At 38.8% G+C, this 27,610-nt stretch overlaps 1 protein-coding gene across 1 annotated transcript in view; it reads left to right on the top strand.

Annotated features, from left to right (window-relative positions):
- Nucleotides 1-1,181: 1,181 nt before the first annotated feature.
- Nucleotides 1,182-27,610, top strand: part of LOC104506768 (sodium-dependent noradrenaline transporter) — a 46,779-nt gene continuing 20,350 nt past the window's right edge. The window contains exons 1-7 of the mRNA XM_010147827.1: nucleotides 1,182-1,308; nucleotides 5,049-5,286; nucleotides 18,438-18,576; nucleotides 19,387-19,521; nucleotides 22,185-22,288; nucleotides 24,769-24,893; nucleotides 25,595-25,707. Coding sequence (XP_010146129.1) covers nucleotides 1,221-1,308; nucleotides 5,049-5,286; nucleotides 18,438-18,576; nucleotides 19,387-19,521; nucleotides 22,185-22,288; nucleotides 24,769-24,893; nucleotides 25,595-25,707 — 942 coding nt within the window. The 5' untranslated portion in view covers nucleotides 1,182-1,220. The remainder of the gene's footprint in view (nucleotides 1,309-5,048; nucleotides 5,287-18,437; nucleotides 18,577-19,386; nucleotides 19,522-22,184; nucleotides 22,289-24,768; nucleotides 24,894-25,594; nucleotides 25,708-27,610) is intronic.

A 27,610-nucleotide genomic window follows, 5' to 3' on the forward strand; every position in this document is an offset into this window, starting at 1 on the left:
TTTGTTTCTTTTTCATACATAACTCTAAGGACAGCAGCCAGTAATGCAAAATACATAGTTGATCCGTCAGCTCCTTATTTATCAAAGCTATCTAATAATTTTTAATACAGACAAATTTTACATGAATTGAACTATTCTGGAGCAAGTAAGCTATGCAATAAAACAGAAGCTACACATTAGAGGTACCACAAAGCAGAGGAACTGACAGAGCATTCTGTTATTGAACATGACACCAACTATAATTGTTTTATTGTATCTTATGTAGCCATGGCCTGGGGGAATCTTCTTTCTTTGATCTGGATCATATAAAATAGCTAAGAAATTTTCAGATAGTTTCTACGCTACATGATCCCTATGCATTTCAGTTGGCAATACGTTCTATGATAGTAGCACTGACACATCAGGGTTTTTCCATAGGGGACTGCTTCTGTAGCATAAACTCACTGGAGAATCCTCAATCAAGTGAAGTTATGCATTGCAGGAAGGTGAAAGCAGCCCCGACACTGTCCTGCTGCAACAGAGATGCTGTACTTGAGCCTAGCAGCAAAACCTAGTACATACTCCATACTAATGGCGATGAGGATGGCTAGGTTGGAAAGGGATTTCATAAGAATAAGGGAATTTATTATAGCAAAAACCAAAATATGCCATGGAAGCCCAAATTCCATATGGCTGACCAGTAGTAACTGATATTCAAGGCAGAGATTCCTGCAGACACTTTACACAGTCTGATTTAAACTGCACTCACAGGAACTCACATGACTTTTTTTCCTCTGTTGCTGACCTCCACGATCCCTTTTGAACATACTACACTAAAAAAGGTAACAGATTTTTTGTAGTCCATTTCCCTTTTATCCCTGCATGTGTGTTTGGCATAATTTCTTCTTCAGTTAGGGATTAATTTTCATGTGTTTTTCCTCTTTGGAGCCAAAAAGCAGAGGGGAAACATTAAGGGGGAAATAGGAGCTGTGGTCTACAGATCTTTTCAGGAGTTCTGTCTCTGAGACCTTAAAAAAGATACAGGAAAGGGATAAGAGAACATGGGTTCTTCCTTCCTGATACTTCCTTTCTACTTCCCAAAAGCAGTGTCTTTGTCTTAAGCCAGTATAAGTAAGCAGTAGAGAAAGAAAATGTAACCAAAACACAGACTACAATGTCTAATTATTCTCTTTCCAGGTGCTTTTCTTATTCCCTATATCCTCTTCTTAATCATTGCTGGAATGCCCCTGTTCTATATGGAATTAGCATTGGGACAGTATAACCGAGAAGGGGCCGCCACTGTGTGGAAAATCTGTCCAGTTTTCAAAGGTAAGTGTCCCTTTGCTCTCTTAAATCGCACCGCAAGGGTGCCACACACTTGTGATCACAAACAAAGGAAAGGTCTCTTATCTTTCCACATACAGCGTGATATTTGCTGACCTTTCCCTAACCCTGAAGTCAGAAGTCTTTTTGTTATCACAGGTGGGGCAGAAAATTGGAAAAGCCACAGAAATCATCTCCAAGGTGATTGCTGAGGAGTGCAACAGAGAGCAATGATCAGGAGCAGTTCAGCCCTGTCCTCCCTTTCCCTTGCACTTGGGGGAGTAGGAGGAACTGGGTATCTCTAGGTGGAGGAAGGGGTTGGTAATGCAAAGATTTGGAAATATCACATCCCATTCAGGTCACCTCAGCCCTGTCTCCCCCAGTGACCCACTGACTCTCTTCAGTTCATTGTGTGGCACGTCCTCAGGGCCCAAGTCACTGTTCCACAGTGGCTAGAACACTAAAAGGCAGTTGTGAAGACGAGTTCAGCCACTAAACTTGTAATCAAGTTATCTGTGGCTCTGTACCTCAGTTTCCCTGCCTATGAAATGGGAGCAATGACTCTGATAGACTTTGTAAAGTGATTTAAAATCTAGCAATGCAAACCTGAACACTGTCATTACTATTGCATGTTTTGCACAAGGGTTAACTCTCCAGCATCGCTGAATATAAGACCGTGGAGTGTTGTGTCATGCACTGAGCTGCAATCATTCTGCAAGGAATAAATAGTCGAGGTTCAGAGTTTGGATACTGATCAGGATGTTTGGCATTGATAAAAAAGATCTCCCTGGGTGAAAGAAGCCATATGCTTTCTTGTACATGCAACAAATACTTGTTAAAGAGCCTCAAGAATTTCCTTGAGCATTGCTTACCAGCAAAAATTGTAAGGTCCCTTATATCCATACCAGAGTGTATCTAAAATCTTACATAAAAGCCCTTTCAACACAGAGCTATCTGAAATGAAACCAGTCAAGTTCAGCTGATCTTAGAAGCTTAAAATTCAGATCATGTTCATCCTGTGACTGACAAAAGCTGAGAAGCTTAACAATAACAATCCAAACTTGACAGATCCAGTGCTTGGATATAGGTTACACTGAGTAAATGTTAGTCGTCTTTCTTAAAATACAGCTTTCCTCTTCATGGAGTCTAGTGCTGCAGAACAGGAAAACTTCAGTTTGTGTTTTTTTTTATCAGTCAAACCCAAAACTCACAGCAAAATTGGAGATAGAATAAAAAATAAACAGGTGAGCTAATAACATACATGCCCCAAATTTTAAAAATTATTCATATAGATTTACCTAGCCTTTCTATAATCCCTTCATGGTAGACAAAATTCATCCCAGTACTCAAGAACTTGAAGACCCTTGCTCAATCAAAATTCCTGCCATATCAGTTAATACCTTTGGATGTCAACAAGGATTTTGAAAACCTAACTGCAAAAATTAGACCATAAGGATCTCTAAGTGTTGGAGCCAAATGCCACTGTGTTCAGACCTACTCTATCTGTTGACTTCAGGATTGAAAAGATGATGAGAAGGGAAAACAGCACTTATTTCATGTATAGTCTTGTTGACATTCCAACTGTGTTTTTAAGCTGACATTTTCAAGGTGGACTAAGCATACATTACTGTTGATCTTAAGTGGTCTTATTACTAGGATATAGAATAGCATAAGTTATTTGATTCTCAAAAAGTAATAAGCATTGAGTTGTGTTTGCACCTCTGCACTAGTATAATCTCAGCTCTTTTAAAGTTTTGACCAAATCTTCTGAAAACATAAAAACACATTTTACTGCTGATGCTTTTGAGTTGGTTCTGGGATAACTCAAATAATAAGTACACAGTGTACACCAATTTATAACAGATTCTCTAAATGAACAGCTATAGTACTAATTTTAACTATGAATATTATTGCTATGAACTCTAAGGACTCCAATTCTAATGAGATGATTTCATAACTTATGCAATTAGAAATATATCCTATTACCTTTGCAACATAGTCTGTTTTCATCTCTGTATTTGCCAGCATCTGTTTTAGAGTGTGGGTGATGTAGCATTACTTTTAAGAAAAGCCAGACCTAGATACAGGAGAGCAAATTCATCCCTGAACATTTTTATGACTTCAGAGGAGTGACATATATGCGATCCAGTATTTTTGAATCCTTATATTAAGTACCTATCATTGTCCTTCTGAACCAGAGGAATTGCAGGAACCTCATTCTAAACAGAATCATTCCATTTCAGTGCAACATATATTATTCGTACTTAGTATTTTAACATTCACATTAATATTTAAGAATGATTCCCTTGGGTAATTTGCTCCTTCCTCTCCATTCTATTGATCATAATGTATCACTAGAGTTGGAGTGTTAGTGTACTGGATTCATTTAAGCACCAAGGATTTGAAGATACAGTTTCATCTTTACTTTCACAGTCTTTTCCCCAGTGTTAGGGATGAACAGACTGGTCTACGCATTAAAAGCCTCCTGAAGAGCAAAGAGTAACTTTGGTATATGCAGTAGTCTTTGAACTGCCAACTCCCTCAGGGTCAGCATCTGTTCCTTATGCAAAAGTTAAATGAAGGATTAATACTCAAATTTTGTGCTACTTTCTTGCTTTATCAAGAAATATGAAAGCCTAATAATCTCCAACTGCTAGGTCTCCAATGCAGTATCTCCAGAACAGTAAACTGAAGAAAATCAGAAGTACAGGTTTACACTTAGGTGCTGTGACAGTACAGTGATGACAGCCATAAACCAGCTGTAGTCTCTACCTGTTGTATGCAATACATGCAACTTTGGGGTAGGGTTCAGAGAGCAAAGCTGTGCACATAGTAAAGGAAGAATGACAGAAGCCAAGGCAAAGCAAGCTTCCTGAACAGTTCTGGCAAATTCCAAACTTTTGTTCTGCTCTGACATTAGTACCAAAGCTTCCTCCCAAACCATTGGAAAATGCCCATTTTCATGAGCAGAACATGCAGTCTATGTCTCTCTCTAAAGAGACCTGTCAAGCACACTTCACAGTACACAGAAATACAAACCAAATGTTCAGAGTCAGAAAGAGAGTGTTTGCAGTGGGGATTCTGTAATCTTGGGGAGGTAATAAAATGGTATGAAGGTCCACAAACAGTTTAGCCACAAGCTTGATATTCACCAAGATTTACTGGCTTGCCCAAGAACCACTTGGAGCACCTCAGTGGAACAGCACAGACTGCTTCATGCATGTTTTGGACCTAGCTACATGCTGATGGAAGGCAGTCTGGAGAGTAACAATGGGAAAGAAACAGGAGAGGGATCACTGTCTGTTCCAAATTTGCTCAGGGTGGGAACGTGAGGCATAGGGAAACTTCAGTGTTGAGCTTTACTTTTCCAAGGCAAGTTGCCAAGGACTCTGACATTATGAGTGAGTTTCACTCCTAACATGGGCTTGCAATCTTCTGCATTGAAAACAAATCACCAATGGAGTTGTACAGCAGCAAATTTTGACATTGCACTGCTTAATTTCTTTTTCTGTCAAACAGCTGGATTTGTTAAAAGCCAGTCTTTCTCCAAAATCATTAAAGTAATTCTTTGTTTTAAGGTCAGTGACACTGCCCACATGTGTGTATGTAAGCGTCAAAAATTCCTTTTATTGGTCTAAAGATCTAAAATTAATTTGCAACCATGTATGGCTGAGTTTAACTACAGTGTTTGAATATATTGCTGCATGTAAAATGCAATGTATAATCTAGTTTTCCTTTGTCTTTAGGTGTAGGCTATGCAGTGATACTCATAGCTCTTTACGTGGGTTTCTACTACAACGTTATCATAGCTTGGTCTCTGTATTATCTATTTTCATCATTCACATTTGAGCTCCCCTGGACAAACTGCGACAACAGTTGGAACAGCCCAAACTGTACAGATCCCAAACTCTTCAATGCATCAGTGCTTGGCAATGGTACCAAATACTCGAAGTACAAGCTCACTCCTGCAGCTGAATTTTATGAGTAAGTGTTGACTTGACTTTGCTATTTATTCAAAATTCTATGTCTACGAGTGTTTCCTCTGGAAGGTGAAATAGCTTAGCACCCAGCCTCTGGAATAAGCATCAGAAGACTCAGGTTAAATTGCAGTTGTGATGTTGATCTGCATTCCTGTGTGATTAAGACTCTTGTCTCTCTGAGCTTTGGTTTCTTCTCTACAAATGCAATACTTGCCACTCAGTAAAGCAGAATTGGAGAAAAGACACAGATCTTCCCTCATGTACCACTTTTGCTTGCACCAACTTTACCAGAGCAAGAAACACAGCAATATTCTGACAAAGACAACTGCATGCCAAACGAGCTGACTTTAAGGCTTTAAAAATAACCATTTATTCTACAGGCTTGGCCTGTTTCTCTACTTGCAAAATGTCTCAGAGCAGAGGTCTGTTTGCTCAACTGCTTCCATAGTTCAATGAAGTGAGCTGAAGCACTGAGCAGCAGGAAAATGGCACAGTTGTAGAAAGATGTGCTCTTTCTAATTCCTAAGCAAAAGACCATTCTGCAATATGGGCCAAGATAGCCAAGGCACTCTCAAATAAGCACTTGGAATCAAACTCAAAAAGGCATGTAAATTAACAACTGAGCTATAAACCAAAGATATCAATCTGTGTGTAAATCATTGCATTATGGACCTCTAGGAGATAATGGGATTTGATTAGGATAAAGAAAGAAGGGTGGGCATCCGGCTAATTGAATCAACTATTGAATTACTTTGAATAGCCAACTAATACTTTTGTTGGGAATAGAAGGATATCAGGGCGCACACCTCCTGATCAGCGAGTCCAGCCCTGTAGGAACAAAGGGACACCACTGTTACCATAAATAACCTAGCGTGTGTTACACCATGCCCGCTGCAGTAGGGGTCTTGAGGTCTGTGTTTATAGCTCTGAAACATTTGCCGCTGCTATGCCCCTCTGAAGACAGTGAAGGATCAGTAGTGATACACAAACTGTTGGCAGGGGTTTGGGTAAAATAAACTCAGTGCTTTGATAACAATAAGGGAGGTTGAGTTCAAAGGAACTCACTACAATGGCAAATAACGACAGCTAGGAAATCTGCTGCCCTTATAAAGACAATATATGGTGTGTTCATAACTCAGCTGCAAATGATCATTTACGGCAAAAGGCTGTATACACATGTAGTCTGTTAAAGAACCTGACTTTGTAGTCAACTGTAAGAAATCACACATTCAGCATCTTGAAACAAAGAACTGCATTATTACAAAACTTTCATTTGATAAGAATTTTAAAAAGGTTTTCTTTACCATTTTCTTACACTTAAGCCTTTGAATAGCAGAATGCATTCCCTATATTCTTGTTTTGCGCCTTTATGATTTGAAGTGGTTCTATGCAAGCTTGGGGTGTGATTTTGACTTTGTAGTGGGTGAGGTTGTGGTAGAATCTATTCACAATGTTTTGATTTCATTCTACTGGTCTGGGGAAGGGCTCAGTTTGTGATTCTGTCTGTACATTGAAACTTGAAGTATTAATTTCTTTCTTCACCATGAAATAGATGCAAGGTACAGTTTTCAGAAGGTAAGAATAAAAAGGGAATTGACATTTCATTACGCTTTGATCCCTAAATTTTGGGGCCGTAATTAAGTCCCTAGGCCCTGTACTTATTAGCAACTGGATTTCATTGCAAAAATGAGAATAATAACCGTTCAAGTAACACAATCTGTAGCATCTGCTTCCTCAGCTGTAAAACCAGGGAATCACAAGGGGCATTATGTTCACTTGTCCAGTATTCAGATTAGCTCACCAAGTCCAGCTGTAGAGCTCAGGTGTGGACCCAAACTTCTGCCAAATTTTAGTGTATTCAGATCCAACCTAATAAAGACAGCCCAATTCAGAAAACAGCATTTCTTCTCTTATATCAAATAACCTCACTCATTCCCCTAGTCTTTTTACAACAGGGAGAGCTGAATCTTCTGATTATAAGGTTTCACATTATGTGCAACAGGGCCAGGAAATAGAAGTGATGCCATTTTTGATGCAGTATGTTAAGTAATAATTGAAGTAAGGGTCTTGACTGGCTACATTCCCTCTGAAAAACCCTTCAGGTAAAGGCTGAATACTCCTTTAAGAATATTGGGTGTTCTTATATCGTGTTGCACTACTGTTTGAACAACCACTGAACTTGAGTTAAGCGTTTGTGTTGGAATCACACCTATTTCTTCCTGGTAGATAGCCATTAGTCACTTCTTAATCAACAAATGTTTGCCAGAGGAGAATGACAGTTCCTGATGGAATGGTTGTTGTCAGGTCAGTCTTTTCCTTATAGCCAGAAATCCTAAATTGTCAACTCAATAGCTAATTGATCCTTCCTTCCAAATACTGTGGATGATTAAGAGTTTTTAAGTAACAGCACCATGAAGACACCATTTTCCAAATTCTCTGATCATTTGATTCATATCATCAACTACTTTTTGGGCAATAGATTTAATATGGCAGATTTCAGATTCAGAGTTTTGACCAGTTATACAGAGAAACAAGAAAATAGACCAGCTACTTTTATACCAGAGGGAAATCAAACTATGCCACTCAAACATCAGCGGGATACCTATGGAAGCCCAGCCTCTGCATTAACACAACTGGGTATGATAATTAGCATTATTAACACAGGTAATGAAATCAGCAATAGCACTGATGCCCACTGTAAAAATATCATAGAAAGGGATTTTGTTAGTGGAGGTGAAAACAAATTCCATTATTCTCCTCAGTACTACCTTGGCATATGGGAGACCATACAATTTGGAGTATCTGGGACCATGTTGTCAACCACAACAACTAGCATAACAAGAACTTGCTGCTCTGTGTTACTGGGATGCGCTGCAGCTTATGGAATTCTTGTTAAGGATGCTAAATGCACCCAAGCACTTAAGTCCTCAGCCTCAGCACTACATGGGAAATGGTACAGCTTGAACTTGGTTCTCTGGGTTGTATATTTACATCAAGAACATAAGCAAACTTTTGTCTTTTGGTGGGCAGGCTGACCTGGAAGCAGGGAAGCCAGAAACACCAAATGTCTATTTTGCAGTTGGAGAATGACTGAAAAGGCGTACTTCCAAACAGGCCACAAGCAGAAAACTGGTGTGGTTACACTTAAGAGAAACAGTTCTTCTCTTTGGGACATGACTCCTTCACAGCAAGCTGGCCCAACCATGAATTTAGAGTAGATGATTTCCTAAAACCATGCAGTTGCCAAAGCTGCCTCAATCTCCATCAGCACAGGAATAAACTGTAGGAAGATGTGGGAGTACTGTGACATATACTTCAAGAAGGGCACCTCTAAATTCAACAGAAATATGTTGATTCTTACCACTTACATTGAGTGAAAGAAGGGAAAACTTACTAAGAACCTCGGCCAAATCTTTCAGCTCTCCAGTATTTAGCAGGGAGGGAGAGCAGGGATAAACCCTCTAAACCTCAGACTTGGAATAAATCACTTCATTGCAATTTTCATGCCAAGACACTGACAGGCAGACTTTGACAAACATATTCGGCTTTTGTTTTCAAGCCTTAAGAATTGGGCAATAATTCAGGTTGAAGTGATTCTACACTTAGGCTTTCTGGAGTGTTTCATTTTATTCAGTCTGGTTTCAGTCGTTCAGGCTTAATTCAGGCCAAGGTCCACTGACGTCAATGGGACAGTTGCTTACAACAGGAAGGAATGGGACCTCCACTGTACTTCATTAGAGATGGTTAAAATCAATTAGAAACTATTTGTACACTGCAAACTTAGCAAAACAAGCACTCCAAAATCTGATAACAACTGGTGCCCTTCTGCTAGTAATAGTCAGTCATGACAGAAATCTGGTTAGAAATAAAATCTCAGTTCCACATTTCTTTGGAGACACACATTACTTTAATTACTTCCTTCTTCCGTGGTTTGGAATTAAACACGCAAAATGCAAAGGACCTTCTATTCTTTCAATATATGTTAAAATAATTCATTATAAACATTCTTTTTGGAAGAACACAAGTGCATCACTGAAAAAATCAGTTCCCCTATCTACTCCGTATCACTCCTATTTAAGGACTTTATCTGAATACAAGCATACTTTATATTTGTTCTCTCCATTCTTGTGTCTGGGAAACGTTTGCTACCATCTTGCTTTCATTTACGCTGAGAATCAAAAAATACCAGTTTGGAGGAACAAAAGCACTATTCTTCTCACGAGATACTGTGCCTGTAAAAAATCTTGATCTGTTGTAGGAACAAATCCTGGCAATTTTTTAAACAGAACAGTGAAATTGTCAACAAATGTATTGAGCTACGGCTGTTTTCCTTTGACAAAACTTTTTCTCAGGACTGTAATCCATTCTCCCTGCATAAGAAATAAAACACTTCTTTACAGGGAAATTTTTGTGCTAGTTTCAGTAAAGTAAATTCACAAGTCTGCCCAGCTGTGAGCAATTGCAAAAAGCTACTTAAGAACAAGGAATAAAGACAATGTTCAGTCACAGTAGTCTACATAAATTTATGAGGAGCGTGTGAACTAAGAAACCCTCACCCTATAGAGGAAAGGTTGCTTTGACAGAGCAGTAGTTTTGTGCTTTGGGGTACAAGTCTTCACAGGAAATACCACCACAGACCAAGGGGTCCATATAGTCCAGTATCACATCAAATGGAGTGATCAACAATATGTGCTCCAAAAGAAGCAGGAACCTATCCCCATAAAACAGTTGTGTAACAACCTCTCCCAAAAGAGAGAAAGCACCAGTTCAAAAGCAAGCATCAGAAATTCTGCTTATAAATGCATATAAAAACTGAATCAGACAACAAGAACTAATGAGGGCAGATATACCTATATTCTGTTAATCACATATGGTAAGAAAAGACTCTAACCTCATGCTAAACGTGATCAGCAGTTCTCAGTGATATGTCACTTTCCTGGGCAACAAACCTCTGCTAAATACATCTGACGCTTCTTTAAGAAGTGTCTTCATGCAACATCCATACTCTATAAACTAATTAGAGAGTTTTTAAGCAATGAGAAATTAAGAACCTCTATAACATCTAGAGTTACTCCCCTTTTGCATCTTAACTGAAAGTAAAGTTGTGAGATGTTTCTGACAGGTTTGAAGTTAGGTAGCAATCATGTTTACCTTGTAGAGATCACATAATCAAACACTAACAGTAATTCTAGCCAGGCACTGTACCTACACCCCTGAATGAAACAGATCTCCTCTGACTTCAGTGGACTTAGAATCAGGTACTTTATTGAATATTTTATGTGGGAAATTTATGGCCACATTGCTGAAACAGCAGTAAGCGAACTGCTTTAGATATCGATTCTCTATTAACTGCACAGGCGCATTTAGGAAGTGTTTGGGTGCATTGTTTACATATCCACAGCCTGAGACTCACGTATTTGCATCCCTACAAGTTGCGTATTTGTTTACTTTTGGACTATGTTGATGTTTTTGTGCTTAACTGAGTAACTCAACCTTTCTCTCTGACTCAGTGCACAGAAATTTCTAGTACAAGTATTTACGTGCATAAAATAAAAACAGCTATTCCACAAATATTTACATGCGCAGCTTTGAAACTTACTTTTCACGTATGTTCACATCCTCACATTTGGTGACAATTTACTTACTTACACAAAGAGAAAAGAAATTAGATGCAAGTACAGTGCAAGTCAATCCACGTAAGAGTGTACACGTTCTTAGGCTTTGGACAGCTTTGGGGAAATGATTCCTAAACCACAACACACCCTGTGTAGCAAGTCCAGAAGACTGGAATAATGACCCCTTTGCCAACTTAAATTTGCAGTGGGGGGTTATGAGATATTGCAGATGTCAGGAGCTACGCATTATGGTGCCTGTAATTGGCTTGCTTTGTGCTGCATGCAGGAGTAATCTGAATTGCTTATCTTCACATGCAGCATCCTATGTAGCTTGGCAGCGGTGCCAGGCTCAGCAATAATTGCAGCAGCCACAGTCAGTACTGCAGCATCTCCCCTGTATCACCTCGCATTTGAACTCCTGGTGAACAGAAGCAGAGCCTTTCTCTCTGGAACATCTCCACCTGCACGTATGGCTCAAGGCAAAGTCAATAAAGGTGTCACACACAACCAAGCACCCATTTATTTGTATTCACCTGTTTCTCATCAAATGTTCTCCACACCACGGTGCTGACACAGTATCACCACTACTGTTTTATGTGTTACTTCAATAGGAGAAGCATTTGCTCATCCAAAGTGTCACATCTAAGCATTAATACAAGAAAAGGCTACAAACCACCTCACTATGTAAAGGACCCAGCATTACAATTTGTTGACATTACAACATCAAATCATTCATTTGTTTAAACGTGTCAGCGGTCCTCAGTTTGTGGCAGTTGGACCTACTCCTGTGGTTCACTTTCTTCTGGCAACTTTGTGTATTTCCATGCAGCTCTACTGAAATCAGTAAAGCTCAAGAGCTTCTTTGGAGAGGCTGGGGCTCTTCTTTTATGACCCTCCCATCTAGGGCAGTGCATGGCCCTTTGAGAAAGCTGACTGAAGTCCCATTTAACCTACTGACTAGGGGCTGGAGCAGCTGGGAGCACGTGTTCTAACTGCTTTGCCATGTATTCTCAAACAATAAACTTTTTTCACGACTTCAGTATTCATTAGATCTGTGGAGGGGTGAAATTCAAGCATTTCCATTCTACCTGCAAATCTTAACATAATGGGTTTAAAAGCAGATTTTGAAAATCTTTTTTTTCCAGCATGCTGTGCAGAGTTGAATGTGCTGAAATGTGGCACAAATAGCAGGGGAGGTCAGAATTATTAGGTTAATGGGAGAATTAAGCTGGGTAAAGACTTCAGTGAGTTGAGATAAATGCTCTCAGTGAATGAATAGTTTAGTCCTAGTGGCCATATATAATTTCAGGATTATCATGATTCAAAAAGAAACACCATTTCATTCAGTACAAATAATTATTATATGCCAGCCAAGGTGTCACTGGTAAATTATCTTTCTGTAAGTGATTCTCAAAGTCTAGCTTGAAGTCCATTACACAGCTCCATTCTGCAACACAAGAGGGAGCTGAAATATCTCGAGAAACAGAAAAACCAGGACAACAAAGGTGTTGGCAAAACACAATGAAGTATCCAACAGAGCTGGAGTGGGTTGCTCCAGCTGACCCCAGCTGACTGCTGCAGAGCCCCTGGCATGCCTCTGAAGTACAGGGGAACAGTATGTAGTGCACATGTGGCACTGCACATCAGATGGCTCTGCACTGCTCTGTGTTCTTGGCTGTAGGAGAGAGGTGTCCTGGAGCCAGGTTCCTTCTGCACTGCAGTGATGCCACCTTCAGAACTCTTCACAAAGCAGCTGGAGGCACCCAAGCAGCTCAGAGAGCAGCTGGATGTATGGCAGAGCTGGGTCCGAGCCAGGCTAACCCTGTTGCACTTCATTGGCTTCATGTGGAGCCACTCTCCTATCTGCACTGCACTCCCAGCCCCAGAATTACAGGGAGGAGACTGGTGTTCAGTCCGCCTGGAGCCAACTCAGGTCTGCAGGGTTAGTACCACAGCTGTCGATACACACCTTGTGGGCCATGGAAGCTGAATTTCAGCAGTGCTGTACCTGGAGTAAAAATACCTGGAGCTCGGCAAACTGTGAGGTGAACTCAATCCTCACCTGCTTAATGCAGCTAGACTAACCTTCCACAGATAAACAAACCAACCGTGTTTCATGCTCTGATGGAAACTGGCAGCAATGATGACTGAACTATGGTTGTCCAAATATAAAACACAAGAGATGTATGTAGAAGAACCTTCTAATTGAGCACAATTATCATGCTTCAAATTGCCTTCTAAATTGCGTAGGTAATTTTATTTCTATAGATTGCACACTGTATATACTGGCAGTACCTTTAGCATCTTCAATCTACAATTTGCATTAAGTTTTAAAGCATAAAAAACTAGTCTAACTGCCAGAATAGGGAACAGAGCTCAGGAGACTAGGACTATGTCTATTTATATCTTAGCCAATTTGCTGATACTCTATGCAAGCCATTTGGGTTTGATCCCATAAAAGCGACTACTAACTTTTAGAAGCTCTTGGAAGTTCTTAGAAGTGCTTAAGTTTTTAAAAGTACTTAATATGTTAACTAACAAATACATTTGTTTTAGTTAACATACTCATTTGCTGACAAGTTGATGACATTTTTGCAATCTGAACAAATCCTGATCCAACACATCTAAAAATTGTTTAGACACCCTTCTATTGATCACATCAAATTTAGGAAAATAACTTTTGCCATTAATAAAAAGACAAAGAATGAGCCTACGGAACTATGTAATCATATTTGGATTGAAACATAAATTATAATTGATTTGGGATTGGAAAAATGAGGCCTGGTCCAGGGCCTTTAACTTCATCTCTTTCTACAAAACCTCTAGTTCCCAAAATACAACCATGTAAATCTGCCTAGGGGGGAATAATACAAAAAGCTCCGTAGAAAGAACCAGGCTGACAAAAAAGTCAAGGAGACTTCTACACCTAGAACTCCTGCCTCCTGTTTTCTGGCTATGGATTAAATGTTTTAGAGTGGACAAGATAAAGTAATTTTCAGATCATGACCCTTGGCATTTCTTTTTCCTTTGGTTTGATTCTCTGTTTATATTCAAACAAACACCACTTCCATAAAGGGTGTGTTGTGAATTGCTCAGAGTAGAGACAAAGCAAAGGTTTATAATAACCCTTATTTTATAGATGGGAACATGAAGACACTGGGAAGAATTTATGGGTTCCAATGTTACCTATTATTAGAACTATGGCTCCTTCATTTACTGGGTCCCACTGAGCAGCTGCCCCCCAGCTTCCCCAGTAATGTGTCTGTAGTAGGAAATTAAAGAGGACACAAGTGTTGCACAAAGACAAAACAGAAAACAGTGATAACAGAAAATTAATTGCTGTTTGCTGATTTCAGCGGAGGTGGACTATTTCCCTTTAGCTGAATGAGAGAGCACAGGGAAGGAGAGGACCAGAAGAAATCTCCCAAAGAGAGAACCCAGAATCTCTGAATGCAGCTTCAATCTGAAACCCCTTCACATAGAAAGACGCTTGGGACCCGTATTTACAGTGAAGTACACTCTCCAAGTTATTGTGAATGTAATTTACACCCTCTTATATGGAAAGCAGTCTTAGCATAAAACAGGCTCCTTTACACAAATCCCTGACAAGAAAAAAAAGTTAATCTCTAGATTCTTGATGTTGTACTAACTAAATATTGCTAGAGCTCTGACTAGAATATCAGAAAGCTTAAACAATTTATTAGCTCCTCTTCTATTTTGCTCAGAAAAATAGAAAAGGTCCCTGTTCCACTTTCTGTCAGCTCCATCTGTTAATGTTTATTCTGAATCTTTCCCCCATAACATTTCCTTCTCCTTTTTGCACGTATTTCTAATCTACTTTAATTTTTTTCTCAATTACAACAATATGCAGGCAAAATACTATTTCTAGTTGTCTTACTCTGATTTTTCCTTTCTCTTTGACTCAGAGTTGTGAATTATGAGAGTTAATTTTGTTAGCAGAATTGGACAAATATCTCTATACTTATGAAACAAGAATCACTTTCAGAAGCTTTTACTTAAGGCATTCTCAGTAGCTTTGGACATAATTTAAAGAAGTTGACAGACAACAAAGGCTGATACTAGTTGGTGCTGTATGGCCTCTGGTTCCCTCACTTAGGGATTTAAGAGAGATCAGTTTATGCCATTTTGTCTATGACTTGTACATGTCGTTATAATATTGTGAATTGGGACAACACTGCAGCTAGTGAAGGCAACCTCAGCTCGGGAATGGATGTTGGCCACATTGCATTATGGCATTATAAGGGCTGAAAATTCAGGTCTTTCAACCTCAGAGCTTCCTGAATGGGGAAACTTGCAGTACCTCTTACTTCATATTTTCCTCTGTAGCCAGGAAAGGGAAGTATAAGGGACTTCCCAGTATAAGGGAAGTGACAGAGTATAATCTAAAGGAGCCGCTCAGGGATCTATCACCCAGCCTTAACAGAGACAGGCTACAAACAGCCTTAGCTGCTCCTGAAATAAGTATTTCTTGATGTGAAGTGTGGCATAACTGAGCTAACTGGATTGTCTATAGCATCACTGAAGTATGCTAACCTGGATGAACATGATGAATGCAAAGTTTTGTTAAAATTTGCACTTCTCCAAAAAATGACTGTTTTTCAAAGAACCTTACAGAGCTATATGCTTCACGTCAAGAAGGTTTAGTCCATCTCATACTTTGGCCACTGCTTCTCTCCTCCGTCTCTTCAGATGTCAGCACAACTTAACCTAAATCACAGTCTAGCACTCTATCTTTTATTGCTGCTTGAACAGAAATGTAGCTTCTAACAGGCAAACATTCATGAACTACTTGCCAGCAACACTCAAAAAGGCCATCTTTTAGAAAGCTTCTATGACTCATCTTCTGAGTTCATAACGAAAAACAAACAAAAATAAAAAGGAAAAGGAAGCAAAACCCGCCAGAATTACAGCTCAGAAACAGCAGCTGTCTATGATCACCTTGCTTAGCTGCCCAGTTACACAGCTGTTTTGGCTGGTTACAAAAGTATTTTCCTCTTTCTATTTTATGATCCTTTATCCTGATTAAGGGAACAGAACTCTTGGACTGGAGATTCTCCTGAAAATCCTGGGACTCCCACATTTGAAATGGCAGTTCTGGCAAGTGCTCCAAGCAGTAAGACACATTGCTAGCTGCTTCTTGGAAAGCAAACACACAAGGAAGTAGACTTCTTTACAGATCCAGAAAGATATTTGGGCAAGAAGAATAAAATGTTAAATGGGCACAAAGAATGCAAGTTCAGGTTCAGTATTTCTGAGCAGATGTCTGTACATCATGATCCAAAGGACTTTATCCAGCTCTGATAGTGATAGTGTAACTGTGATAGCACAGATTGCCAAAACCTCCCAAGAACCTGGACAAATGTTCTGATCCAGGGCCTATGAAGCTTTTCTCAGCCCCACTTATCGCTGCCCAAGTTGGTAAGTTTAGAATGGAATCAGGCAGCCCTGCCCAGCATTCACTTACACCTGTGGATCCTCTGGCAAATTATATTTCAATAGCAGAAATACAAGTAGCTTTCATTCACACTCTAAGCAAAAGTTGAATGAGAACTACGTATTTACTTGCATTTAGTTAAAGCTAATAGGTTTTTAGATATCAAGAATTCTGCCTCTACGTTTTACTGTTTCCACAGGTAACAGCTATACTGTTATCTAGCTATATTGTTGTATAATAAGAGTTAAACTCACCTCATACTTTCTAAATAGAAACATTCTTGAGTATATGCCACAAACGCATGGTCACAACCCTTTCAATGCTTCACTTGTAATTAACCCTACAACGTAACAGAAATGGAGCGTCTGCTTAATTTAGGAGGGTGATTTATAGAAGTGTCTTTTATCCAACCTGGGATAAATGATAGAAACAACTCAGAAATACAGCATTTCTTATTAAACATGAACAACTACAGAAGCAGAGCGATTACAATTCTTCGCTCATCCTATCTTGATGCTCTAGGAAGCAAAAGGGAGTTGTTTGCAAGTCTTTCATATTACTAGATGGATCACTCTAATGGACCTTAATTTTCCCAGCATATTTCTACACTTCAAGTAGTACAGAAACATTTTTCAGTTTTCCCCATTTAAGTTGACATAGGTTTCCACTAGCTTGAAGCTCAATCAACTACCACGCTCATCTCTGACTTGGCAAAACAAGTGCTTAAGCTAATTCTGAAGCACCATCTACCTAGAAAGAGATCATATGCAGGCAGCCAGTAAGCCTGGAATTGTACTCCTCAGGCTTTATTTTCTAATGTGTCTGCAGTCATGCAGGGCAAATCACTCAGTACTGCAATTTCCCTAAAATGTAGTTATCTTCATAAAACATGTCAAGGTCCTCCAGTAAAAAGGGCTGCTTTGATCTGATTTGTTTGTACTATCATACTGCTAAGAGAAGCCAACAGAGATCAACTTTCTGTTTTACCCAAGCAGTGCATAGCAAATAAAAGGTGATGGAGAAAGGGGAGGAGACAAGTAAGGTCGTGACCATTTTATCTGGATGGGCACTAAGAAATTGAAACACTAAGAAATTGAATCCCTGGCCCAGCATCCTGTAGATTCATATCAGAACCAGGATTCTCTCTGCAGTTCTCCTCTAGTGCAGAGCTCCAGCTGCAATGCCATTCCTCTTTCCAAAGACAGCTTTCAGTAAAGCAAAATATTTCTGCATTGTTTAGATTTGAAAAAGCAGCAAGATGTCTCTTCAATAGAACAGACCTAAAGCAAGGAAGATCCACTATAAAATCTCTCCCATATCCTTGTGCCTGTTGCACACAGTGTGTTTTGACAACTCTAATCATAGATATCACCAGTCATGGCAATAAACACTCTTTTCTACACTTCATTTCATTGTGTAGATCTGCAAAGAATTAGCCTGCCCTGGTAAGCAAGAGAATTTCTCCTGCTGTCACCCCACTATCTCAGTGAACACCATGGAGCACTATACCCACTTTAAATTTACTGTTGCTTTGCCTATCCAACCCCTTTTTTGCAGCCTCATGATAGCCTGTTCAAAAGGAATTGAAAGTAACTTTGGAACTGCCAAAATTGCAGGGAGCCAGCTGTTTGCTTATCTAGAATCACAAAATAATTTTGTTTGAAAGAGATCGCTGAAGGTCGTCTAATACAACTCTTTACCCAAAGCAAGGCTAACTTCAGGAGTAAATCAGTCTGCACAAGGCCTTTGCTGGCTAACTTGTAAAATCTCCAAGGATGGAGATTGTCTGGGCATCTGTTCACTATTCAAGCAGGGATCAACAAATGACTTCTCCAAAATCCCCAAACCCTTCCAAGTGACGGAGAGGAGAGAGGGCTATCATTGTGGCACTATGGTGAGAACATAAAGGCATTGTGGGAAGCAGAACAATACATGGCTTCACAAGACATTTCACTAACTGCTAGTCATGTCAGTAGGGCAGCTACTACTGCAGTGCAGCATCCATTTCTGCTGCCCATAGGACGAGAAATGTAAACTCCTTTCCTCCCCAGTGACTCGCTTTGTTTCTGTGTATCTGGTATGTAGGCGAGGAGTTCTGCACCTGCATGAAAGCCGTGGAATCCATGACCTTGGCTTGCCTCGCTGGCAACTTTCCCTCTGCCTCTTGGTGGTGGTAATCATTCTTTTCTTTAGTCTCTGGAAAGGCGTGAAGACTTCAGGAAAGGTAGAGCTAATATTGTCCTTCTCTCTCACCTATGTTCTTTGTCTCCTTTAAGAAGTCTTCTATTTTTAGAAAGCAAGAGACTAAATCACTGCTGCTGAGGGATCCTTAGTGATCAAAACATGTGAGAGGCCTTCTTATATGTACAGTGGAAATCCAGATTCAGCCTTTATTTTATTTACAAGTTTTGCTTGTCTGATGTTCCAACTGGAAATTTTATTAGCATATTATTTTCAATTCAGTGTTAGTGGTCTTACACAGAAAATACATTGAAAGTCTTTAAATTGCCTTAAATGTGCCTACCGTCCTTAGCCAAATGCACTAATGTTTTGAAGGTTTGAGATGCCTTGGTTTTATTATACAAAATGTCATGACAAGAGAAGTGTGTGATGAAAGTAATTTGGAATTACTCTTTGACATTCCTCAGAAAACACCTCAACAGAAAATCTGGGGTTGGATATATCTGAGAGCTTTTTGTACATTTTTGTGAAAGTATCACCTAACATCAGGCAAGGACTGCACTTGATTAATGAACAAATGTGTAGCTGAACAGCTAATCAGCAGTTGAACACACACTAGTAATGTATAAGCACTCCAAGGCTTCTGTTTGTCAAAACTGTCTCCTACTGGTATCTGTAAACATACATACATAAAGACTCGTGATACATAACAGCCTTTTCCCCCAAAACGTCCAATAAGGAGCTTCTCCATCAAACTGAATGGACAAACCCAAGAAAGTGTCAGCTGTATTTTTACACACTCTTGAATATTCTGTAATAGCTGATTAACCTTTGGGATCTCTGTTGTCTGCAGGTTGTTTGGATAACAGCAACTTTACCTTATGTTGTATTATTTGTCTTGTTAATACATGGAATAACCCTGCCTGGAGCCTATAATGGAATAAATGCATACCTGCACATAGATTTCAGAAGATTAAAAGAAGCCACAGTAAGTGTATTCTTCGTCTCTCATTCCCTTATTATTATTAAACCTGTTGTCCCTGTTATTAAAACTGAATATATTAGAGCTAATTTCTGAAGTCATATAGCCACACTTCTGCTTTTGCATAAGCACTAGTCCACTGTCCCTGATAGTCTAACATTCCAACACTCTCCATAACTGGACTATCTCAGCCTGAACCCAAACTGTTCTGACCAAAAAAACCCTGTATGAGGGCAGTTCCGGGTGTGGCGGTCCTTTAAAGTCCATGCTTTGACGGTGCACTCTGTAAACTGTGGTCTTTATACATGAAAATTGATTCATGTAAAAATTTACTTCTTGGAAGGCTAAGACTTCCATCAAGAAGAAAATTCTGCTTTTTGAATCAGTAGGTTAAAATATTAACCTGGTAAACAAAATCCTAGCCTATGAAAACCTTGCTAAAAATACTAAGTCAGGACTAATTCACCCTGTCATGGTCTTTCATACAAATGAGATTTTAAATAGTATGATGTTCTTATCTCACTATTGAAAGTAATGTACATTTCCCTGTATCTTTTAACAACACTGCAAGACATTCTCAATAAATATATCCAAACCAAGTCAATTTGTGGAGTCCCTTGGAATTAAGAATTATTTCATGTGTTGTAAAGCAAGATCTCTAAGTATAGTCATTAAGTCATGAAATCACCAGCATTTCAGACCTACAAAGAACAATGATCTGGTGACTACAGGTAGATCTTATCACCATGGTATTCTAAAAATACTGTAAATCCTTTATAAGATAGTGGTATCTCTGTGGAAGCATTACGAGGCCATTCAGATGGTTACAAAACTGAAAAGTGAGGACACGGTTTGACTAGAAGGAAATTAACTGTCTTGAAAATTTGCATCTTTCAAAAATGACTGTACATAGTCAGACTGTACGTTTCCTATGTATCCTACCTTGATTTTTCCTGATTATAAAGGCAGACAAAGACCTTCAGTGTTAGAATACAGACCTATTATATATACTTTTAGCGATACAATCCTTCCTTGGGTTTGTAATACTAAATTTGGAAACTGGCATTTCTTCAACAACAGAAGTTATCATCAGAAGCCAGATCCCATCTCACTCCATTTTGGAATAAACAAACTGAACTTCAAATATGGGACTTTCATCCACCTTTGTCATCAAGACAGTAGCCACCTCAGGAGTCACATACATAAATACAAAGATGCAAGGATGAACAAAGGAGGTGCTTATGTTTTTCTTATATATTTTAAGTGCTGTTGGGAGAAAAACATCACAGGTTCAACTAGATGTCTATGGAGCTGTGCCAGCTTGCATTAACTCAGAGTCTAGGCCTCTATAATCATAGCTGCCTTCTGCTTTTGGAAGGATATTCTGTGCACTACTCTTTCTTGGCTTAATATATTTCTGCGGCTGCTATTTGGGTGACCCTAAAGTTACTTGTTTCTTAGACTAAATTTTTCAGAAAAAAAAAAAAAAAGAGTGCTATTCTATAATAGAAAAAGAATAAAGATCACTTCAAGTGCTTTCATATATCATGTTCGGATGGGATAAGGCACTCACTCTCTTTCCACTGGGCCAAATGTTAATGCTTAGCATTAAAATCCCAAAGCAGATGGAGCTCATAAACTGCTTAGATCTGTTAGAAAGCTGCTGCTGAACAGATACATTGGATCTGATTTTGTATAGATGGATGGAGATGAAATCCAATGCTTTTCGTAGCCTTGAGCACTTGCCAGATTTAATCAAACACTAAACATCTCCGTGTTAAGTTAAAGCAATGAAACCTTGAGTATTATTTGCTCCATTGACTTTATCACCCTTATTGAAGATGCTTGTTTAAATATCTCTGTGTAAGAACTGAATAATTGAAACCCTTATTAACCAGGGTAGACAATTTTCAGGCTTCTGATTCAGGAGACCAGCACTGTGACATGGTTCCTGACCACTGTCTGCACATCTTGAATGGACGTTGGGCTGGAGAGCCACTTTAGAAAATGTTACAGCATTAAAAACATGCTTTCCCTAGTGGAGAGCTCTTAAAAAGATCAGGTTATGTCTAAACTGAAATTAATTACTACCACAGGAATAACTCCATCTCCAGCTAATTGGGAAAGGTGACAGCTAACCCGCACAGTTGTGTTCACAGCATGTCAGTCATGCTTCAGCTTCTGAAACAATAAAGCATCGTATAAAGTACATAACAGACCCATAAAGAAAGCTCTCTTATGGGAAAGAAAATGTCCTGTAACTCTTGACCCATTAAGTATTTTTAGTTTTCTGGTTGTACATTCCAAACTAACTTGGAACAAAAACTATTGGAAGTGTATTTCTGTCACCCGGGAGAAACATCATGTGATCTTTTCAGTACTCTGTAAAAGCTCAGAAGTACAGATCCAAGTGGTACACCCCACCATGGTAGCAGTGTGCGCGCACTGAGAACTTGCCCGCTGTTTCAGCCCTTACCATTTCAGGTTAGGCAATTCCAGACCATGCCTGTGCTCCCTGGGACATCTCATGGGGGCTAAGAAACATTTACACTCCCCTAAACATGAGTGCTGATCATTTTTCAAAAGCCAGTTGTCTTGTACACTCTTGCATTTCCCTGATGTATCTTTTAGTCTGAACTGACACTGACAATGTTGGTGTCATTATGCAGGTATGGATTGATGCAGCTACTCAGATATTTTACTCCTTAGGAGCCGGGTTTGGCGTTTTAATTGCATTTGCCAGTTACAATAAGTTTGACAACAACTGTTACAGGTAAGACAGCCTATTTACTGCTTCAGAATGGTACTATTTTACTCTAAATGCAGCTGGAATAAGTACTAATCTATCTTTTTATCTTCAGTTATTTATTAGTGATGGCCAGTCTTGTGTGGGCATAGCAACCAACCCAAATCTTGAAACACTGTCTTCCTTACTGAAACTTTAGGAACAGGAACCTGCCAAGATATCTGCTGTACAGCAAACCAGAATGGGATTAGGTTTGCACTTTATAGACAGCTGTGTAAACTGTGCTTGTATTTGCCTTTCTAAAGTACCATTAAGAGCAACAGTGAACACAGGACCTTAGTGGTCCAGGAACCAAAAGCAGAAGGATTCCAGTTTCCAGCAGTGTTTCTGTGCTTTAGGATTATATTTCTGATATTTTATGTTGAGCTCCAATTTTGGAATGTACTCAAAATCACGTCAGTTTGTAAGTGTTTTGCTGAATTGCTGCCATGGAAGCAGAACCAGAACTGCTCCGCACCTTCTGAGAACTACCAACATTTAGAAGTTTTGTTACATTTTGGAATGGAAACAAGCATTGCTTTAAAATATCCCATGAAATATAAATTCAGAAAGAGCATGTATTATAAATACATTGTGAACTGAAGGATGGCAAAAAAAGGATAAAGTGAAAAGGTACAGGAAAATACATAGATTTGAACTGCCTTAATTACACTGAAAGCCAAAATTGTGGAATACTTCCACTAAAAACAGAGCGCTTTGTATTTAACCCAGAGTGACTTTAAGTTGCCAGCTGATTACCTGCAGTATTAACACTGCCAGGTTTGAAAAACCTTCTGCTAGAAGGCTAGCTATAACAGCCTTCCAAAATAACATTTATCGTCTTCAGCAAATAATTTTGCATTAATCTCATAGCAGGTCTATATAATTATTTTTCTCCTGTATTCTAATTTTGCTCTGAAATGGAAAAAATCCACTTGAAACTAAGAAAACGCCACAGACTATATATTAAATCATAGTATGTAGTTTTTAGCTTGCTATCTGTGTTCAATGTTACTTCCTAAGCCTTGCCTTCCCTGTAAGAGTAATCTGTAGTTTCATTAAATACTGTGGTTTAGTTCTAACCGTAAAAGCAAACAGTGCACTAGCATTTACAACACTTACAAATATCCTTCTTTCGGTCAAATAACTATATAATGTGCTCACATATTTTGTTCAAAAGGCTTTCTTGAAACAGAACAAATTGAAAACCATACTGTTTCCAAATGAAGGCCATGACTCAGCACTGGAATGTCCCATCTACGCTTCAGCACACCTTCCTTGAAAGAAATAGTGTCAATAATGTAAGGTAGCATAACAATCTGAAATTCAGGGCCAGAAAATATGAGAATATGTACTTAAATTATGACCTAGTTTTACAATTTAAATACTGAGAGCTAGATCAGCTCAGTTTATAAGGAGATAAACATCACTTAATCCAGTTACTGACTAAGCAAAAAGAAGCATTTATTTGCATGAGAATGTGTTTGAATTGTGGGAAACAATACATACTATTGCCATCTTATCAGTGGCAAATACCTAGCACTTCTCTTCTTTAATAACTGAAAAGAATATGAGTTTATGAATCCAACCTGTTACCTTTTGATCCTGCAGCCGTCCCCCAGGAAAACCCTTTAAGAATTGCAGGACGGAAACTCTTCAGTGTTATCAAAATAAAGTAATATAAGGAAGAGAATAAAGTTTTGTGAATGGCACTTGGTTTTGGGTAGTGTAACTGTTGAAAGGAAATTATATTTGCTTTCTGCTTATTAAACATCACTGATATTCACAGAGCCATCTCCTCTGTTCTACAGTTCATATGCAGCAAATGTTTACATACCAGACACTATGCAGGTTAGGTAGCCATCTAAACATGTAGGGTCTACTTATCTTCCAGCTAGTTTTGGTAATAGGGGTTATTAATACCCAGGAAAACTCATACCTCTATCATAATACTATTGCAGATTGATTAAAACCCACAGCTTTATACAATCGTTACTGTATGAAGCACACTGTATAATATAGTTAACCTTTAAACTACATTCACTATGGTATGAACCTGATAAACAAGAGTTGTATTGTTTTCAGAAAAGCCTGGCCACTTTATAGGTGAAAGGACATCATTACAGATTAAAGATGGTTGCCCACTCCATCTGAATGGCAGCACAGTTTGCTAAAAATGCACTCCTGGGGTTGTCTGAAAGCACCCTGAATTGATGAATAGTAAGGCTCTTTCACTCCAGGCCACTCTCATGCTATGTTACAGCTACCAGCTAGGATGAGGACATTACTCAAATATCTTAATATTTAATATAACTGTTGATTCTTTTGAACAGAACTCAGTTTTAAATAAAATTATTAAGCAGAAGTATGTCTCTATTTTACAAGAATCTTCCTATCACTCTTAAGACAATCCCCATCTAGTTCTTAAGTGTTTTTTTTCACTGGGCTGTCCTTCTCTCTTTCATTAGGGATGCTTTGCTGACCAGTACCATTAACTGTGTCACAAGCTTCATCTCAGGATTCGCAATTTTCTCCATACTGGGCTACATGGCTCATGAGCACAAAGTTAAAATTGAGGATGTAGCCACTGAAGGTAGGAAGTTAATTTTATACTAGTTTTACCCCTTTTTGTCCAATATTTTTCTGAAAATGTCTTTATATTTGTTTCAAACAAATGTGCGAAAATCTCATGGAAGTGACCTGAATTAAACTACTTGGAACTAAAACTCTGTGTGTAAATGCCTTGCTGAAAATTGAACTCTAAACGGTATTGATTCAGCTCACCTCTACTGAATCGATGCTCCCCAATATTCTGCCCCTCACAAGTTCAGCCTGTGCAACAAAAAGGCATTAACCACTGCACAGTGTCACTGTACAGTGCCACAGAGTACTGGTTTGGATGGCTCTGGTAAGCTTAGCTGTAGAGTCCTTTCACTGGTAACAGGTGACCCATGCTTTCAGCTCTTATGTCTTTCATCACATCTGTGAGTTCTCCTGCCAAACTGTGGAGTCCACATCCATGGGGTTCCTTCTCTACTACACAGCTGAAAAATAGCTAGTAAGGTTGTGAATCCCATAAAAGATTATTAGGAGTGGGAAAAAAAAAGGGATAGATTATTTTTTTTAATACAAAACTGTCATGAGATGCAAATTTTGCTTTAACAGCTAAACAGAGAGTGATGTGAACTGATGTAAAAGGCAACTTAGTAATAAATTATCTTATTTAAATGAACCCTTTTGTGGAGCTGAAAAACATCATTTAGCAATACTCTTTTTTTCCCTTCTCTATTCCAGGAGCTGGTTTAGTTTTCATCCTATATCCAGAGGCAATTTCAACTCTTTCAGGATCTACATTTTGGGCTGTGGTATTCTTCATCATGCTCCTTACTCTTGGCATCGACAGTTCTGTGAGTATTTTTTACCTTCTAGCCTTGACATATTTTACTATTTATTCTGTAACTGGAGAGTCATCAACCTTAAACAGGGGCTTTATTGCATTCCAAATAAACATTCTGTACATTCCCTAATTCTGTTTTCACAGTCACAGCCAACATATGAATAGTGTTACGCTTGGCAGTATATTTAAAGACACACAATATGTAAAAGGTTTGGGAAAAAATTAAATCTTTTACAAGCCAGCAAATAATTACTCACTCACTGCTGGGTTGACCTTAAAGAAGGGCTGTTCATCAACAATTATTACTATTTAAAGGTATGACCCAACACCACCACTGTGAACTATTATTACTACAAACCTGCAATAAGGTTTTGCAAAACACAAGCTCCAGTAAGATACAGTTTCTAGAAGAGATTTTTACATGTGCTGAAATTCATTAATCTGCTCAAGACAGACAATGTCTAAAAGTAATCTGATTTGTTTCTACAAGCAATGATACAGAATTTCCAATAAATTTAGTCACAATTTAAGTCAGCCCAGAAAATATCCCTAGTCCCCTAACAGCATTTGTACTGCTTTGTTCTTGCCAAAGAGGCATCAAGACTTCCTGTTATATTTAGCTTAAAAGTTAATATCTGGGAAAAACAAACAGGGTTTTTAAGGAATAGTGAACCATGAACAGGCATTCATTATTTTTAGTAGGGTAAGAGTTTTCTTACTATTGTAAAGAATAAAAATCTCTTTTGTAGTTCTGAATGTGCAGAGCTGATCTAGGACTTTCTTGCTGGAAACAGCAACCAGTGTATCCATTGTTTACAACTTCAGATAACTTCATTTATTTTCAAGGACAAGAAGGGGAAAGAATGAAGTGACATGAAGGAGAGCAAAACAGAAAAATGAGGTTGCAGCAGGAAGCTTTGATAATCATCGGCAAATAGCTGACTGAGCTCTTGTGGAGTGTGGTCTGAGCTGTAAAGGTCAGGTTCAGGACTAAATGCTTCCCAAGTGTTTGGATTTTTGGATTCCAGCTCAGGCTCAATGAAGTTGTCTTTATACACTAAAGATCTGGATCCTTATTCAAAAGTTTGAGGCAAGATTATACCTGAGATTTTAGCTCGGCCATTTTTCAATTGTAAGCAAACATGAAGGATGGAAAGGGAGGGTTTAGCACAGTGAAAGGGCATGAATGGCCAGCAAGAACAGGGCAGAATTAAGAAGAAAATACACCCTGAAAAGTGTTTAGATCCAACACAGTTAACTTCACAGCAGCAGTAAATTTAAAGCAATGTAAAGAAATATTGGAGGGACAAAGACACAGGGCCTTAGACTACAGAACACATCCTGCAAGGTGAGAAAGCTCTTTCTTGTGGAGTTAATTAAAATACCATGAACTGATAAACTGTGGGCAAGTTTAACTCTTTCTTTCTAAAAGCAGAGGGATTTTCTTGTTCATGTTTTGCCCAGGATTTTTCATCACTGACCTAAGAAAACTCAGGCCATGCAGTATTTTTTGTATTGGTCTTCTCAACAATTCCCCCTCATTTGACTGATCAAGTTCCTGAAGGAAAAATTAAAGTTTTTAATGCCATAAAACAAATAATCGCAAAGCTAAGAGGAATAATTATATATGAATACTTTTATTCATGCATATAAGCCTGTACTGGCACAGAAATAGAGACATCTGTACAAAAAGGGAACTGTCAAAATATTTAAGCAAATAGATATCTGATCATGCAAGTATAAGCAAGCACCAATGGGAAGGACAGAAAACAGAACAAATGCTTGCAAACATATTTTGGACTGGGTACCTATCTAGGCATAAGGAATTAACAAGGGAATAAATCGTGTTATATTAAGAAGTGGTCCTTAGCCAAAATAATCCAAGCTCTCTCTCTCCATTTTCAGCTTCTCCA

The sequence above is a fragment of the Eurypyga helias genome, unplaced genomic scaffold (genome assembly GCF_000690775.1).
Source record: "Eurypyga helias isolate BGI_N326 unplaced genomic scaffold, ASM69077v1 scaffold32082, whole genome shotgun sequence".
Lineage (NCBI taxonomy): Eukaryota > Metazoa > Chordata > Aves > Eurypygiformes > Eurypygidae > Eurypyga > Eurypyga helias.